General features: G+C 40.8%; 1 protein-coding gene across 2 annotated transcripts in view; it reads right to left on the reverse strand.

The window, feature by feature from the left end:
- Nucleotides 1-719: 719 nt before the first annotated feature.
- GTF2H1 (general transcription factor IIH subunit 1) overlaps nt 720-17,333 on the reverse strand; it is a 51,475-nt gene continuing 34,861 nt past the window's right edge. For both annotated transcript variants that reach the window (XM_008004912.3, XM_008004902.3), the window contains 4 exons: nt 16,025-16,115; nt 15,423-15,538; nt 13,373-13,465; nt 720-1,985 (listed from right to left, as the gene is read on the reverse strand). In XM_008004912.3, the coding sequence (XP_008003103.1) occupies nt 1,899-1,985; nt 13,373-13,465; nt 15,423-15,538; nt 16,025-16,115 (387 nt within the window). In that variant the 3' untranslated portion in view covers nt 720-1,898. The remainder of the gene's footprint in view (nt 1,986-13,372; nt 13,466-15,422; nt 15,539-16,024; nt 16,116-17,333) is intronic.

A 17,333-nucleotide genomic window follows, 5' to 3' on the forward strand; every position in this document is an offset into this window, starting at 1 on the left:
CCTCAGCCTCCGGAACAGCTGGAACTACATACCACCACGCCCAGCTAATGTTTTTTTTTTTTTTTTTTTTACTTTTAATAGAGATGAGGCTTTGCTACGTTGCCCAGGCTGGTCTTGAATTCCTGAGCTCAAGTGATCCTCCTGCCTTGGCTTCCCAAAATGCTAGGATTACAGGTGTGACTCACCACGCCCAGCTTACAACTTAATTTTTAATACAGCACTCAACAGAACATTCTATTTCTCATGTCTGTCTTTCCCAATAGCCGTATTTTTAAAATTTCAATCATTTTTCTATTTGCCCCATTGTGGCAGTAACACATTTGAAAGTACTTTGTGAAAGTGTAAATTTTAAGGGATTATACCATTACTATACTGATCTGAAAGAAATGGGAAGACTGAAGGCAGGAAATGATGTGGCCTCTTTCCCTTTACCAGTTCAAGGTCTTGATAAATTTCTTTTTTTTCTGTAAAAATAGAGATGAAGTCTCACTATGTTGCCTAGTCTGGACTTTTGAACTTCTGGGCTCAAGTGATCCTCCTACCTCAGCCTCCCGAGTAGCTGGAACTACAGGCATGTGCTACTTTGCCTGGCTTAGGTTCTGACCTTAACAGTCATTATATGAAGGATAACCAGTTTGTAACATGGCCTAAAATAAAATGAACAGTTCTCAGGCAGCCCACCCAAGGAAATTCACACATAATGAGAAACCAGAGATGTGTTTGAGTTAAAAGAGTAAGTATAAAAAGTTTTACTTTTTTGTGTAATTTTTAATACAAGACATCTAAAGTCTTAAACAGTAAGTTGATCCCATCAGGAACAAAATATGGCACGAATTCCAGAAACAAGAACATTTTTTTTTTTTTTTTTGCACTTAGGCTTTTCAGTCACTATGCAATGATTATCGATTCGCCAAGGACAGTAACAGTCAAATACTAGAGAAAAGGAGATAGGAGAAACATCTTTTATTTCTTCTAAAGAGGTGAAAATAATATTTTTTTATATTTCTCACTCATAAGATTTTTAAACTCTTAAAAATGCAATATCCTCTTTTCAAAGCACATGCCATCTTAAAAAAAATCTTAGCAATGTACATTTGCACTCAAAGAAAAACATGCAGCGCCATTGTCTTCTGACAAAATTCTGCATTAAAAAACCCTATGCAACTTTCTGCAAATATGTTCCCTCTTTATTATTCAGGGACTCCAAACCACAAACATTCAGTGCAATATTTATTGTTTCTTATTTCCGTAGGAAACACAGGACCAGTGATGTCTTCTGACAACTGTTTCCTGATGGTTGAGCAACAGTCTCCCTTTGCTTTATTTTAAAGTACTCTTTTTAACTTGCTGATGTAAGGTATAATTGGAATTCATTAAAACTTGAGGATCCAATAGAGGGTGGAGGATGAAGGATAGAGGAGGAATACTTAAGGTCTACCCTGTGTCATAAACTTAGGAAAAAAATTTACACGGAAAAAAATGACAACCAAAAAACCTCGATTTTATCAATGCACCCTTTAAAAAGTTTTTTTTTTAAATTTCTGAAAGCAGCTTAATGTCAATCAAAAGCAGTTCCTGAGTAACTGCAGTAAACAGTCTTTTAAAATATATATATGTACATACACATGTACATATATATGTGCGTGTGTGTATATATATATATTTGCAACGTAGCTCATTTGGTTCTGCCTTAATTTACCTCCCCAGCATTTAGTCCCTTCTTTCCTTTCAGTCCCCAATGTGCAAGTACAATAGCATCAGCTCTGGGAGTTGGCGTGGAGCAGATGTTTCTTATCACTCCTGTGAGGTCATCTGCTTGTCTGTCAGGCCAGGTTTCCAGAGTTGCTGCAGGTCATAGTTCTCTCGATCTCACAAAACCTGTGAGCATTATGGCCACCTCACGTTTTCTTCATCAGACGCCGTGACTGCCATGTGTGGAGCTTGTTGTAGGCTGTCTGGAGCATCTCTTCTATGTGACTTACCAACTGAAAAACACAGCAACACACTTAACAACTGGGCAAAAGCAAGGGAAGTTAATCCTTCCAACCCAAATCTGGCACATATTTCAGAGTGTAGTTTTGGAGCTCCTCTGTATTTCCCCAGTCAATGAGGCAAAGTGCAAGCCCTCTGAGAAGGTTCTGTCAGACACATTTTGTATGGAAAGGAAGGACACAAAGTGGGGGGCAGTGAAAAAGCTGTGGTTGTAATGGCTGTCCTGTCATTAACCAACAATAGGCCAATATGAAAGTCACAACTGTGCTCCAGGCCTCAATCCCTTCTGTCAAACAAGCGGTCTGAACTGTATCTGTGATTTTCTAGATTTGAGTACTGGTCAGCCAACTAAGGCCAGGATGGCAGTATACACTTTTTTTTTTTTTTTTTTTTTGAGACAGAGTCTTGCTCTGTCACCCAGGCTGGAGTGCTGTGGTATGATTTTTGGCTCACTGTAGCCTCCACCTCACAGGTCCAAGCAGTTCTCATGTCTCAGACTCCTGAGGAGCTAGGATTACAACCATGAGCCACCATACCTGGCTAATTTTTGTATTTTTAGTAGAGATGGGGTTTCACCATGTTGGCCAGGCTGGTCTCGAACTCCTGGGCTCAAGCAATCTTCCTGCCTCAGCCTCAAAGTGCTGGGATTACAGGCATGAGCCACTGTGCCCAGCCTTGTATACACATCTTGGCAGAACATTGGAAAAATGCCTTATTCTCCTGAAGATTCTGATTAAACAGGCCTGGGATGAGACCCAAGAATCTTTGATTTTCAAAAGCTCCTGCAGTTAATTCTGAAAAATTTTGTGAAATAGTTTGCTATTTTTAGGGTTTTTCCAACTCCAGCATTTCAGTTCAACATAACTCAGCATATTACACAAAACCCAAATGGTTTCAATGCTTCACACAATGTGCTATGTCATGTCTTGGGTCAGGACTACAGATCTTTGAATAGATTAAGAATTTTGCCCTCACCATGGACATAGCTAGGCTAGAAGTCAAAAGGATCATATGGAATCTTTTTTATTTTTTTTGAGACACGGTCTCACTACATTGCCCAGGCTGGAGTGCAGTGCCTATTCACAGGTGCAATTTAGGTTTACTATAGTCTCAAACTCCTGATTTCAAATGATCCTCCTGTCTCAGTCTCTTGAATAGCTGGGACTACATGTGCATACCACAACATCTGGCTTACACTGACTTTTGAGGTTCAAGTCTCTGGAATATGTTTCCTTGGAGGTGGACAGTGTTTATGTGTTTGGAAATAAAGTTTTCCCAAGTCTGGGAGGATGGAGATGGAGATCAGGAAGTCCTAAATTCTTCTGGCATGTCAATGCTTAGGTCTGAGGGGTACAGAGTTAAAAAAAAATTCCCCTTACTGCCATACCTGTTTATCATTATGGGGGATAGGAATATTTAGCTCTGTCTGAAAACTGTAAAAATTATTCTGCTTGATGGGCAGCAGTATCTATATATTATCAATTGGAAGAGATCAACAACATATCCTACTGTAAGGCTGCACATGGCCTCAGCATCCTTTTTTTTTTTTGAGATGGAGTTTCACTTTTGTTGCCCAGGTTGGATGCAATGGCGTGACCTCAGCTCACTGTAATCTCCGCCTCCCAGGTTCAAGCAATTCTCTTGCCTCAACTTCCTGAGTAGCTGGGATTACAGGCACTCGCCACAGCACCTGGCTAAGTTTTTGTATTTTTAATAGAGAAGGGGTTTTGCCATGTTGGCCAGGCTGGTCTTGAACTCCTGACCTCAGGTGATCCACCCGCCTCGGCCTCCCAAAGTGCTGGGATCACAGGTGTTAGCCACCGCGCCTGGCCCTCAGCAAACTTTCCAACACAGTACTCCAAGCAGTTATAATCAATTGAGAAGGCACATGACCTGAAACCTATCTGCCATCTGTGCCCTGCTGTGAGAAGACACTCTAGGCTTCTATTCTAAGTAATGCTGTTTTATATTTTAAGAAAACCCACTTAGAATATTTAGGCAATAAATACGAAAAATCTTACTGATGATTTTTCAGCTTTCAATTATAAAACTCCCCTTTTAATTATCCTAGTTATTGAAACATTGAATCTTAAATTTGTAACTAGAGTCACGTGCCACATAATGATGTGCATATATGATGGTGGTCCCATAAGATTATAATAGAGCTGAGAAATTCCCATCATCTAGTGATGCCGTAACATCATAGAGCAGCACATTATTCACTCGTTTGTAGGGATGCTGGTGTAAACGAACCTATTAAGTAGCCAGCTGTATAAAAGTATAGCATGTACAATTATGTACAGGACATAATACTTGATAATGATAATGAATATGTTACTGGTTTATCTATTTACTGTATTTTAAAATCATTATTTACGGTGTATTCCTATTTATAAATATAAAAAAGTTAACTGTAAAATATCCTCAGGCAGGTCCTTCAGGAGGTATTCCAGAAGAAGGTATTGTTATCACAGGATGACAGCTCCAAGTGCATTACTGCTCCTGAAGACTTTTCAGTGGGACAAATGTGGAGGTGGAAGACAGTGATAGTGATGATCTTGACCCTGTGTGGGCTTAGGCTAAAGTGTGTTTGTGTCTTAGTTTTTAACAAAAGTTTAAAAAGAAAAAAAAAAATTAAAAATAGAAAAAAAGGACCAGGCATGGTGGCTCACACCTGGAATCTCAGCACTTGGGGAGGCCGAGGCGGGTGGATTGTGAGGTCAGGAGTTCAAGACCAATCTGGTCAACACAGTGAAAACCCGTCTCTACTAAAAAAAAAAAAAGAAAAATTAGCTGGGCATGGTGGCGGGCACCTGTAATCCCAGCTACTCGGGAGGCTGAGGCAGGAGAACTGCTTGAACCCAGGAGGCAGAGGTTGCAATGAGCTGCGATTGTGCCACTGCACTCCAGCCTGGGTGACAGAACTAGACTCCATCTCAAAAACAAAACAAAACAAAACAAAAACCATATACATATATATATACACATATATATTATATGAGAGAGACAGAAAGGCTTACAGAATAAGAATACAAAGAAAATACTTTTGTACAGCTATACAATGTGTGTTTTAAGTTACATATTATTCCAAAGAATGAAAAACTTTAAAAATATTTAAAGGTTTATAAAAGTAAAAATGTTATAGTAAGCTAAGGCTAATTTATTGAAGAAAAAAGCTCTTTTGTAATTTTAATGTAGTCTAAGTGTACAGTGTTAGTAAACTCTGCAGTAGTGTACAGTAATGTCCTAGTCCTTCACATTCACTCACTGAGTCACCCAGAGCAACTAACTTCTAGTCCTGCAGTCCTGCAAGCTCTATTTATGGTAAATGCCCTTTACAGGTGGACCACTTTTTATCTTTTATAATGAATTTTTACTGCAACTTTTCTATGTTTAGATACACAAATACCACTGTGTTAAAAATGTGTACATAGATGGCTGAATAGGAACAGCTCCAGTCTCCAGGTCCCAGCGCGAGCAACACAGAAGACAGGTGATTTCTGCATTTCCAACTGAGGTACTGGGTTCATCTCACTAGGGATTGCTGGACAATCGGTGCTGGTCAGCTGCTGCAGCCCGACCAGCGAGAGCTGAAGCAGGGCAAGGCATGGCCTCACCTGGGAAGCGCAAGGGGGAAGGGAATCCCTTTTCCTAGCCAGGGGAACTGAGACACACAACACCTGGAAAATTGGGTAACTCCCATCCCAATTCTGCACTTTACCAAGGGTCTTAGCAAACGGGCACACCAGGAGACTGTATCCCACACCTGGCCGGGAGGGTCCCACGCCCACGCCTCATTGCTAGCACAGCAGTCTGCGATCTAACTGCAAGGCAGCAGCGAGGCTGGGGGAGGGGTGCCCGCCATTGCTGAGGCTTAAGTAGGTAAACAAAGCCTCTGGGAAGCTCGAACTGGGTGGAGCTCACAGCAGCTCAAGGAGGCCTGCCTGTCTCTGTAGACTCCACCTCTGGGGACAGGGCACAGCTAAACAACAACAACAACAACAACAACAAAAGCAGCAGAAACCTCTGCAGACGCAAACGACTCTGTCTGACAGCTTTGAAGAGAGCAGTGGATCTCCCAACACGGAGGTTGAGATCTGAGAAGGGACAGACTGCCTGCTCAAGTGGGTCCCTGACCCCTGAGTAGCCTAACTGGGAGACATCCCCCACTAGGGGCAGACTGACACCCCACACCTCACAGGGTGGAGTACACACCTGAGAGGAAGCTTTCAAAGCAAGAATCAGACAGGTACACTCGCTGTTCAGCAATATTCTATCTTCTGCAGCCTCTGCTGCTGATACCCAGGCAAACAGGGTCTGGAGTGGACCTCAAGCAATCTCCAACAGACCTACAGCTGAGGGTCCTGACTGTTAGAAGGAAAACTAACAAAGGACACCCACACCAAAACCCCATCAGTATGTCACCATCATCAAAGACCAGAGGCAGATAAAACCACAAAGATGGGGAAAAAGCAGGGCAGAAAAGCTGGAAATTCAAAAAATAAGAGCACATCTCCCCCTGCAAAGGAGCGCAGCTCATCACCAGCAACGGATCAAAGCTGGATGGAGAATGACTTTGACGAGATGAGAGAAGGCTTCAGTCCATCAAACTTCTCAGAGCTAAAGGAGGAATTACGTACCCAGCGCAAAGAAACTAAAAATCTTGAAAAAAGAGTGGAAGAATTGATAACTAGAATAATTAATGCAGAGAAGGCCATAAACGAACTGACAGAGATGAAAACCATGACACGAGAAATACGTGACAAATGCACAAGCTTCAGTAACCGACTCGATCAACTGGAAGAAAGAGTATCAGCGATTGAGGATCAAATGAATGAAATGAAGCGAGAAGAGAAATCTAAAGAAAAAAGAAGAAAAAGAAATGAACAAAGCCTTCAAGAAGTATGGGATTATGTAAAAAGATCAAATCTACATCTGATTGGGGTGCCTGAAAGTGAGGGGGAAAATGGAACCAAGTTGGAAAACACTCTTCAGGATATCATCCAGGAGAACTTCCCCAACCTAGTAGGGCAGGCCAACATTCAAATTCAGGAAATACAGAGACTACCACAAAGATACTCCTCGAGAAGAGCAACTGCAAGACACATAATTGCCAGATTCACCAAAGTTGAAATGAAGGAAAAAATCTTAAGGGCAGCCTGAGAGAAAGGTCGGGTTACCCACAACGGGAAGCCCATCAGACTAACAGCAGATCTCTCAGCAGAAACTCTCCAAGCCAGAAGAGAGTGGGGGCCAATATTCAACATTCTTAAAGAAAAGAATTTTAAACCCAGAATTTCATATCCAGCCAAACTAAGTTTCATAAGTGAAGGAGAAATAAAATCCTTTACAGATAAGCAAATGCTTAGAGATTTTGTCACCACCAGGCCTGCCTTACAAGAGACCCTGAAGGAAGCACTAAACATGGAAGGGAACAACCGGTACCAGCCATTGCAAAAACATGCCACAATGTAAAGACCATCGAGGCTAGGAAGAAACTGCATCAACTAACGAGCAAAATAACCAGTTAATATCATAATGGCAGGATCAAGTTCACACATAACAATATTAACCTTAAATGTAAATGGACTAAATGCTCCAATTAAAAGACACAGACTGGCAAACTGGATAAAGAGTCAAGACCCACCAGTTTGCTGTATTCAGGAGACCCATCTCATATGCAGAGACATACATAGGCTCAAAATAAAGGGATGGAGGAAGATCTACCAAGCAAATGGAGAACAAAAAAGCAGGGGTTGCAATACTAGTCTCTGATAAAACAGACTTTAAACCATCAAAGATCAAAAGAGACAAAGAAGGCCATTACATAATGGTAAAGGGATCAATTCAACAAGAAGAACTAACTATCCTAAATATATATGTACCCAACACAGGAGCACCCAGATTCATAAAGCAAGTCCTTAGAGACTTACAAAGAGACTTAGACTCCCATACAATAATAATGGGAGACTTCAACACCCCACTGTCAACATTAGACAGATCAACGAGACAGAAAGTTAAGAAGGATATCCAGGAATTGAACTCAGCTCTGCAGCAAGCAGGCCTAATAGACATCTACAGAACTCTCTACCCCAAATCAACAGAATATACATTCTTCTCAGCACCACATCACACTTATTCCAAAATAGACCACATAATTGGAAGTAAAGCACTCCTCAGCAAATGTACAAGAACGGAAATTATAACAAACTGTCTCTCAGACCACAGTGCAATCAAACGAGAACTCAGGACTAAGAAACTCAATCAAAACCGCTCAACTACATGGAAACTGAATAACCTGCTCCTGAATGACTACTGGGTACATAACGAAATGAAGGCAGAAATAAAGATGTTCTTTGAAACCAATGAGAACAAAGATACAACATACCAGAATCTCTGGGACACATTTAAAGCAGTGTGTAGAGGGAAATTTATAGCACTAAATGCCCACAAGAGAAAGCTGGAAAGATCTAAAATTGACACTCTAACATCACAATTAAAAGAACCAGAGAAGCAAGAGCAAACACATTCAAAAGCTAGCAGAAGGCAAGAAATAACTAAGATCAGAGCAGAACTGAAGGAGATGGAGACACAAAAAACCCTCCAAAAAATCAATGAATCCAGGAGTTGGTTTTTTGAAAAGATCAACAAAATTGACAGACCGCTAGCAAGACTAATAAAGAAGAGAGAGAGAAGAATCAAATAGACACAATAAAAAAATGATAAAGGGGATATCACCACCAACCCCACAGAAATACAAACTACCATCAGAGAATACTATAAACACCTCTACGCAAATAAACTAGAAAATCTAGAAGAAATGGATAATTTCCTGGACACTTACACTTTCCCAAGACTAAACCAGGAAGAAGCTGAATCCCTGAATAGACCAATAGCAGGCTCTGAAATTGAGGCAATAATGAATAGCCTACCAACCAAAAAGAGTCCAGGACCAGATGGATTCACAGCTGAATTCTACCAGAGGTACAAGGAGGAGCTGGTACCATTCCTTCTGAAACTATTCCAATCAATAGAAAAAGAGGGAATCCTCCCTAACTCATTTTATGAGGCCAATATCATCCTGATACCAAAGCCTGGCAGAGACACAACAAAAATAGAGAATTTTAGACCAATATCCCTGATGAACATCGATGCAAAAATCCTCAATAAAATACTGGCAAACCGGATCCAGTAGCACATCAACAACCTTATCCACCATGATCAAGTGGGCTTCATCCCTGGGATGCAAGGCTGGTTCAACATACACAAATCAATAAACATAATCCATCACATAAATAGAACCAAAGACAAAAACCACATGATTATCTCAATAGATGCAGAAAAGGCCTTTGACAAAATTCAACAGCCCTTCATGCTAAAAACTCTCAATAGATTTGGTATTGATGGAACGTATTTCAAAATAATAAGAGCTATTTATGACAAACCCACAGCCAATATCATACCAAATGGGCAAAAACTGGAAAAATTCCCTTTGAAAACTGGCACAAGACAGGGATGCCCTCTCTCACCACTCCTATTCAACATAGTGTTGGAAGTTCTGGCTAGGGCAATCAGGCAAGAGAAAGAAATAAAGGGTATTCAGTTAGGAAAAGAAGAAGTCAAATTGTCCCTGTTTGCAGATGACATGATTGTATATTTAGAAAACCCCATTGTCTCAGCCCAAAATCTCCTTAAGCTGATAAGAAACTTCAGCAAAGTCTCAGGATACAAAATTAATGTGCAAAAATCACAAGCATTCTTATACACCAGTAACAGACAAACAGAGAGCCAAATCAGGAATGAACTTCCATTCACAATTACTTCAAAGAGAATAAAATACCTAGGAATCCAACTTACAAGGGATGTAAAGGACCTCTTCAAGGAGAACTACAAACCACTGCTCAGTGAAATAAAAGACGACAAAAACAAATGGAAGAACATACCATGCTCATGGATAGGAAGAATCAATATCGTAAAAATGGCCATACTGCCCAAGGTAATTTATAGATTCAATGCCATCCCCATCAAGCTACCAATGACTTTCTTCACAGAATTGAAAAAACTGCTTTAAAGTTCATATGGAACCAAAAAAAGAGCCCGCATCTCCAAGACAATCCTAAGTCAAAAGAACAAAGCTGGAGGCATCACGCTACCTGACTTCAAACTATACTACAAGGCTACAGTAACCAAAACAGCATGGTACTGGTACCAAAACAGAGATAGAGACCAATGGAACAGAACAGAGTCCTCAGAAATAATACCACACATCTACAGCCATCTGATCTTTGACAAACCTGAGAGAAACAAGAAATGGGGAAAGGATTCCCTATTTAATAAATGGTGCTGGGAAAATTGGCTAGCCATAAGTAGAAAGTTGAAACTGGATCCTTTCCTTACTCCTTATACGAAAATTAATTCAAGATGGATTAGAGACTTAAATGTTAGACCTAATACCATAAAAATCCTAGAGGAAAACCTAGGTAGTACCATTCAGGACATAGGCATGGGCAAAGACTTCATGTCTAAAACACCAAAAGCAACGGCAGCAAAAGCCAAAATTGACAAATGGGATCTAATTAAACTAAAGAGCTTCTGCACAGCAAAAGAAACTACCATCAGAGTGAACAGGCAACCTACAGAATGGGAGAACATTTTTGCAATCTACTTATCTGACAAAGGGCTAATATCTAGAACCTACAAAGAACTCAAACAAATTTACAAGAAAAAAACAACCCCATCAAAAAGTGGGCAAAGGATATGAACAGACATTTCTCAAAAGACATTCATACAGCCAACAGACACATGAAAAAATGCTCATCATCACTGGCCATCAGAGAAATGCAAATCAAAACCACAATGAGATACCATCTCACACCAGTTAGAATGGCAATCATTAAAAAGTCAGGAAACAACAGGTGCTGGAGAGGATGTGGAGAAATAGGAACACTTTTACACTGTTGGTGGGATTGTAAACTAGTTCAACCATTATGGAAAACAGTATGGCGATTCCTCCAGGATCTAGAACTAGAAGTACCATATGACCCAGCCATCCCATTACTGGGTATATACCCAAAGGATTATAAATCATGCTGCTATAAAGACACATGCACACGTATGTTTACTGCGGCACTATTCACAATAGCAAAGGCTTGGAATCAACCCAAATATCCATCAGTGACAGACTGGATTAAGAAAATGTGGCACATATACACCATGGAATACTATGCAGCCATAAAAAAGGATGAGTTTGTGTCCTTTGTAGGGACATGGATGCAGCTGGAAACCATCATTCTCAGCAAACTATTGCAAGAACAGAAAACCAAACACCGCATGTTCTCACTCATAGGTGGGAAATGAACAATGAGATCACGTGGACTCGGGAAGGGGAACATCATACACTGGGGCCTATCATAGGGGAGGGGGAGGGGGTAGGGATTGCTTTGGGAGTTATACCTGATGTAAATGATGAGCTGATGGGTGCTGACGAGCTGATGGGTGCAGCACACCAACATGGCACAAGTATACATATGTAACAAACCTGCACGTTATGCACATGTACCCTAGAACTTAAAAGTATAATAATAATAAAAAAAAAAAAGGAAAAAAAAAACAAAACCAAACCGTATACAGTACTATGCTGTATATGTTTGCAGCCTAGGAGCAATAGGCTACACCATACAACCTAGAAGTGTAGCAGGCTATATAGCTAGGTTTTTTTTTTTTTTTTGAGACGGAGTCTCGCTCTGTCGCCCAGGCTGGAGTGCAGTGGCCGGATCTCGGCTCACTGCAAGCTCCGCCTCCCGGGTTCACGCTATTCTCCTGCCTCAGCCTCCCGAGTAGCTGGGACTACAGGCGCCCGCCACCTCGCCCGGCCAGTTTTTTGTATTTTTCAGTAGAGATGGGGTTTCACCGTGTTAGCCAGGATAGTCTCGATCTCCTGACCTCGTGATCCACCCGTCTCGGCCTCCCAAAGTGCTGGGATTACAGGCTTGAGCCACCACGCCTGGCCTATAGCTAGGTTTTAAGTACACTGTGAGGTTCATATAACAAAACTGCCTGTCAATGAATTGTTTAGAACATATCCTTGTGGTTAAGCAACACGTGACTGTACTATTCTTCCCAAGGTATCTCTGGGAGGACTTGTATAACTGCACATACAAATGATCTGATGTGGTTGCTCCAACCTTGTTTTAAATACAATGCTAAAAATGCTGAGCATAAAGTGACACTTCTCAATACCTCATCCACTGACCTTCCCTGCTGTAAACAATCAGGGAAGCTGATGCCAAATAGAACCCAGGAATAGTTTTGCTTACTGTGAGTAGTGGCAATTCTATCTTTCCTTATGCTGCTAGGTTTGTGCTTGCCACTCAGTTTTTCCAAATTAATAAATTACTAATATATATTTTTGAGAACATACACACAGATTGTAAAACTTTTTGAGACAGAGTCTCGTTGTGTCACCCAGGCTGGAGTGTGGTGGTGTGACCTCAGCTCACTGCAACCCCTGCCTCCCAGGTTCAATTGTCCTGTTTCAGCCTCCCGAGTAGCTGGGACTACAGGCATGCGCCACCATGCCAGGCTAATTTTTGTATTTTTAGTAAAGACAGGGTTTCGCCAAGTTGGGCAGACTGGTCTCGAATTCCTGACCTCAAGTGATCGGCCTGCCTTGGCCTCCCAAAGTGCTGGGATTACAGGAGTGAGCCACCGCACCCGGCCAGATTGTAAAACTTTTCTAAGGGAAAGCATGGAGCTGGTTATTACAAATGCCTTGGTTACTCATGACCTCTGGAGAGGAAGAGAGAGTGGTATGCAACTGGACAGGGGCACTCAGGGAATATCTATGGGTTATGGTAACATTCTATTCATTTTCCTGATTGGTGAGTAAACAGTTGTTTTATTATTTTAAAAATATGTATGTATTTTATATACTTTCGAATGCATGACACATTTCAGTATTAAAAAATAGTACTTTGAGCAACAGAAAATAAAGTATTGGCAGGGCGTGGTGGCTCATGCCTGTAATCCCAGTACTTTGGGAGGCCAAGGTGGGCTGATCACCTGAGGTCAAGAGTTTGAGACCAGCCTGGCCAACACGGTGAAACCCCGTCTCTACTAAAATACAAGTATTAACTCGGCGTGGCAGCATGCACTTACAATCTCAGCTACTCAGAAGGCTGAGGCAGAAGAATTGCTTGAACCCAGGAGGCGGAGGTTGCAGTGAGCCGAGATGGAGCCACTGCACTCCAGCCTGAGCGACAGAGTGAGACTCCGTTTCAAAAAAGAAAATTAAGTACTCATTTACATGAAAGCAAAGTCAATTTCATCATTTTACTACAAAGAGAAAGAAGATCAGGCAAAAATCAGATTGCTGCCTTACATTTGTGCTTAAATACTGTCTCCGAATCTTTTCTTGGAATGGGCAGAGCTTCGTAACTTGGAATCGTTCCAAATTACTTTTCATTTTCACTACCTATAAAAGATGAGAAACAATAAATTACAGAGAAATCTCAAAGAAGCTGTAGAGACCAAGAGAAAAACAAAGTTCTACATATGAAAGTTACTTTTCTTGTAGAATTTAAATATAAAAAGAAAATAAATATACCAATTATATCCCATTGTTAACACTTCAATGTGAACATCTTTCAGTCATAAACACTCATTTGGCCAGGCGCTGTGGCTCACGCCTGTAATCCCAGCACTTTGGGAGGCCGAGGTGGGCGGAACACAAGGACAAGAGATTGAGACTATCCTCGCTAACATGGTGAAACCCTGTCTCCACTAAAAATGCAAAAATTAGCTGGGTGTGGTGGCACATGCCTGTAGTCCCAGCTATTCGGGAGGCTGAGGTAGGAAAATTGGTAGAACCTGGGAGGTGGAGGTTGCAGTGAACTGAGATCATGCCACTGCACTACAGCCTGCCTACAGAGTGAGACTCTGTCTCAAAAAACAAAAACAAACAAGAAAACTCAACTCATTTAGTCACTCATTCACTTATTCATTCATTTAGAGACAGGGTCTCACTCTGTCACCCAAGCTGGAGTGCAGTGGCAAGATCATGCACGGCTCACTGCAGCTTTGACCTCTCTAGGCTCAGGTGATCACCTGAGCTACTTTTCGTAATTTTTGTAGAGACGGGGTTTTGCCACATTGCCCAAGCTGGTCTTGAACTTCTGAGCTCAAGCGATCTGCCTGCCTCGGCCTCCCAAAGTGCTGGGTGTAGCGGCTCATACCACTACACTGAGGTGGGAGAATCACCTCAGCCCAGAAGGTAGAGGCTGCAGTGAGCCGAGATCACTCCACTGCACTCCAGTCTGGGTGACAGCATGAGACCCTGTCTCAATAAAAAAAATAAAATAAAATAATTATTGTCTTTCAGTGTATGAATATACCAAATGCTTCTCTAACCAACCTCCTTCTGGTAGATATTTAGGCCATTTCCTCTATCTTAGACAGTGATAGACCATCTCTAGCTAAGTATTTGCATTCCTAATTATTTCCTAAATTTCTAAACGTTGAATTTCATTTGAAGTTTCATTTGCATGCTGAAGTAAAAGCACCTAAAAAAACACTAGCAGTGGAAGAAAGGACTCTTGGCAACGTGGTCAACATTGCTCATTTTAAGTTTTTTGTTCTTTTGCAAATTAGTAGGTGAAAAAAATATTCTTTTAAAAAATTTATTTATATATTTTTTGGAGACAGAGTCTTGCTATGCTGTCCAGGCTGGTCTCCAATTCCTGGGCTCAAACAATCCTCCCACCTCGGCCCCGCCAAAGTGTTGGGATTACAGGTGTGAGCCACCATTGTTGGCCAAAATGTTCTTTTACTGTAGCTTTAAATTTATCTGCATGCTGGTGAGTGTGAGCATTTCCCCTTAATCTTCCTAGGTCACTCCATTCTTTAGTGAGTTGCTTGTAAAGTGTTTGTCTATTATTCTTAATGAGGTCTTTATCTTTTACTTAATCATGGTTTATAAGAGCAATTTATAATATTACTATTAATGTTACATTTTTCCATTTGTCAACTGTCCTAATGGGTTAAAGGGGTTTTAGTGTTAAATAGCTAGTGCTATATTTGTTGTCAGTTCTTACTTTGGATTTTGCTATCCCTGAAAAACGTATCAAATATAAATAACTTTACTGATGTAATTTGTTTTGGGTCTCTATTCACAGTGGCTTGGAGGTAGATACAAGCTTTAAGTCGTATGATTATTAGTAATGGAACTGGTCTGGATCTCAGTTTCCTAATCTATAAAATGGGTACCAATACCTACTCCATAAAGATGTTGTGAGGTTTACATGAAATAATGTATGCAAAAGAGTTATCCCAGTGTCTGTCACATGGTAAAGACTTAATAAAACTATCCAATTTCAAAACATCTCATAAGTCACTACCACAATTATGTGGCTGTCTTCAGAACTGGTTCTAACCTTTTCTTCTAGGAATGGCGTATTAACAGGAAAGCAGGACCAGAAATGCCGTAGAAGTTCTCCAACAGCTACATATAAGTGTTTCAATTCAGACTGAATATCATTTGGCACCATCTCTGCAAAAGAAGAAAGAGGTCCACAGGGTAAGAGCTATTTTAACATATATACAGAATTGAAAAAAGTGACCACTCAAAGAATAAACTTGAACATGTACTCTGTCAATGCCAAACCAGGATATGCTATTTTCAGATAAGTAAGTAATTTTGGGGCTGAGAGATCATAAAATTTAAAAGCTCTTGGGATTTTAAAGAAACTTTCAGGTTTCCCCTTTATTCTAAGAGATAGGGGAGAAGAAAGCAGCTTTTAGTATGATATTAGAGAAACTAGCAATGTACCACTATTTGTAATAGTAAGACAGTTCTGAAACCTAAGATCTTGTCTAGATGTGTTTCAGAATCTGAATGTATAAAAACAAATCTACAAAATAGAAATCCCAGGATTATTCCACGGAAAAACCAATAAAAGTTCAGCACTCCTCCCAGCTTGGTTTTTAAAGCTGATTTAGGCAGAAAGATAGTAGTAGAAGATGGCCCGGCACATACGGTTTATGGCTTGCTGTGTTCCTCCCTGCATAAGTGCCCCTCCAGGTGACAGTGCTGTGATGGTACTACTGGCAGCACTACTTGAGAGAACCTGAAAAAAATGAAAATGCAGAAAAACTGGTTTTCCTTTTTTTTTTGCCACCTTTCTTTCTTAAATTTTAGTTTTAGAGCAAAAGATGAAGTGTTTTACTTTTGTTTAAATACTACATCATTTACAGTGATCAAAGTGAACTATTTTCCTTGAGGGCAGAAACACAATCTGTGTAGAAAGATGAAAAAACTCCCAAGGTTTTGCCTAGTTAAAGCCCTTTCTTAAGTACCAATTCAATTTAACTTGGGAACTCTTACCACTGAAGGTAAAATGGAGTTTAAGGAACCAGGTAAAACATGTTAACCTGTATCCTTTGTTACTGTTAAATTTATTTTTCTAAGAAACAAAATCTTGTTATGTTGCCCAGGCTGAACTTGAACTCCTGGGCTCAAGCAATCCTCCTCCCTCAGCCTCCTGAGTAGCTGGGACAGACTACAGGTATGTACTCCACACCTGGCTTTGCTAACACATATCCTTGAGAGCAGATTGGGGGGGAATCAACAGAGCAGAAATTTATTAATTGTCATTTAGTTTTCAAGGAAGGGAATAAATATAGCCAAAAGGGGGAAAAATATACTCCCCACTGTATCAACATCAATATTTAGGAAAAAATTGACCTATCTATTCAATGAGTGCCTATCAAGTGCCACGCACTGTAGGGAGGCACTGCTACAGGGAGGAACAAATAATTTGTGAAACAGCAAGTGCAGGGTTAGCATCTCTAAGATTTTCCAATGAAGTTTTTATGAGCAGAAATCCATCCATGTATAGATTGGATGAAAACATTTTTTCAACTTAGTGTAAAAGTACAGTATGGGACAACCATGAGTCAAGGGGACACTGGAGCTCACTTTATTCCTATTTTCTTTTTGTCAGATACCAGCCTGGGCAATATGGTGAAACCCCGTCTCTACAAAAAATACAAAAAAATTAGTTGGGCGTGGTGGTGCACGCCTGTAGTCCAAGTTACTTGGGAGGCTGCGGTGAGATCATTTGAGCCTGGGAAGTTGAGGCTGCAGTGAGCTGAGATGGCGCCACTGCACTCCAGTCTGGGCAACAAAGCAAGACCCTGACTCCAAAAAAAAAAAAAAAAAAAAGAAACAGACTGACTACAGCATAAAAAAATTATGTAGGGAGAGCTGGGCATAGTGGCTCACAGTTGTAATCCTAGTGACTCAGGAAGCTGAGGTGGGAGCATCGCTTGAGCCCAGGAGTTCA

Source organism: Chlorocebus sabaeus, chromosome 1 (assembly GCF_047675955.1).
Source record: "Chlorocebus sabaeus isolate Y175 chromosome 1, mChlSab1.0.hap1, whole genome shotgun sequence".
Taxonomy (NCBI): domain Eukaryota; kingdom Metazoa; phylum Chordata; class Mammalia; order Primates; family Cercopithecidae; genus Chlorocebus; species Chlorocebus sabaeus.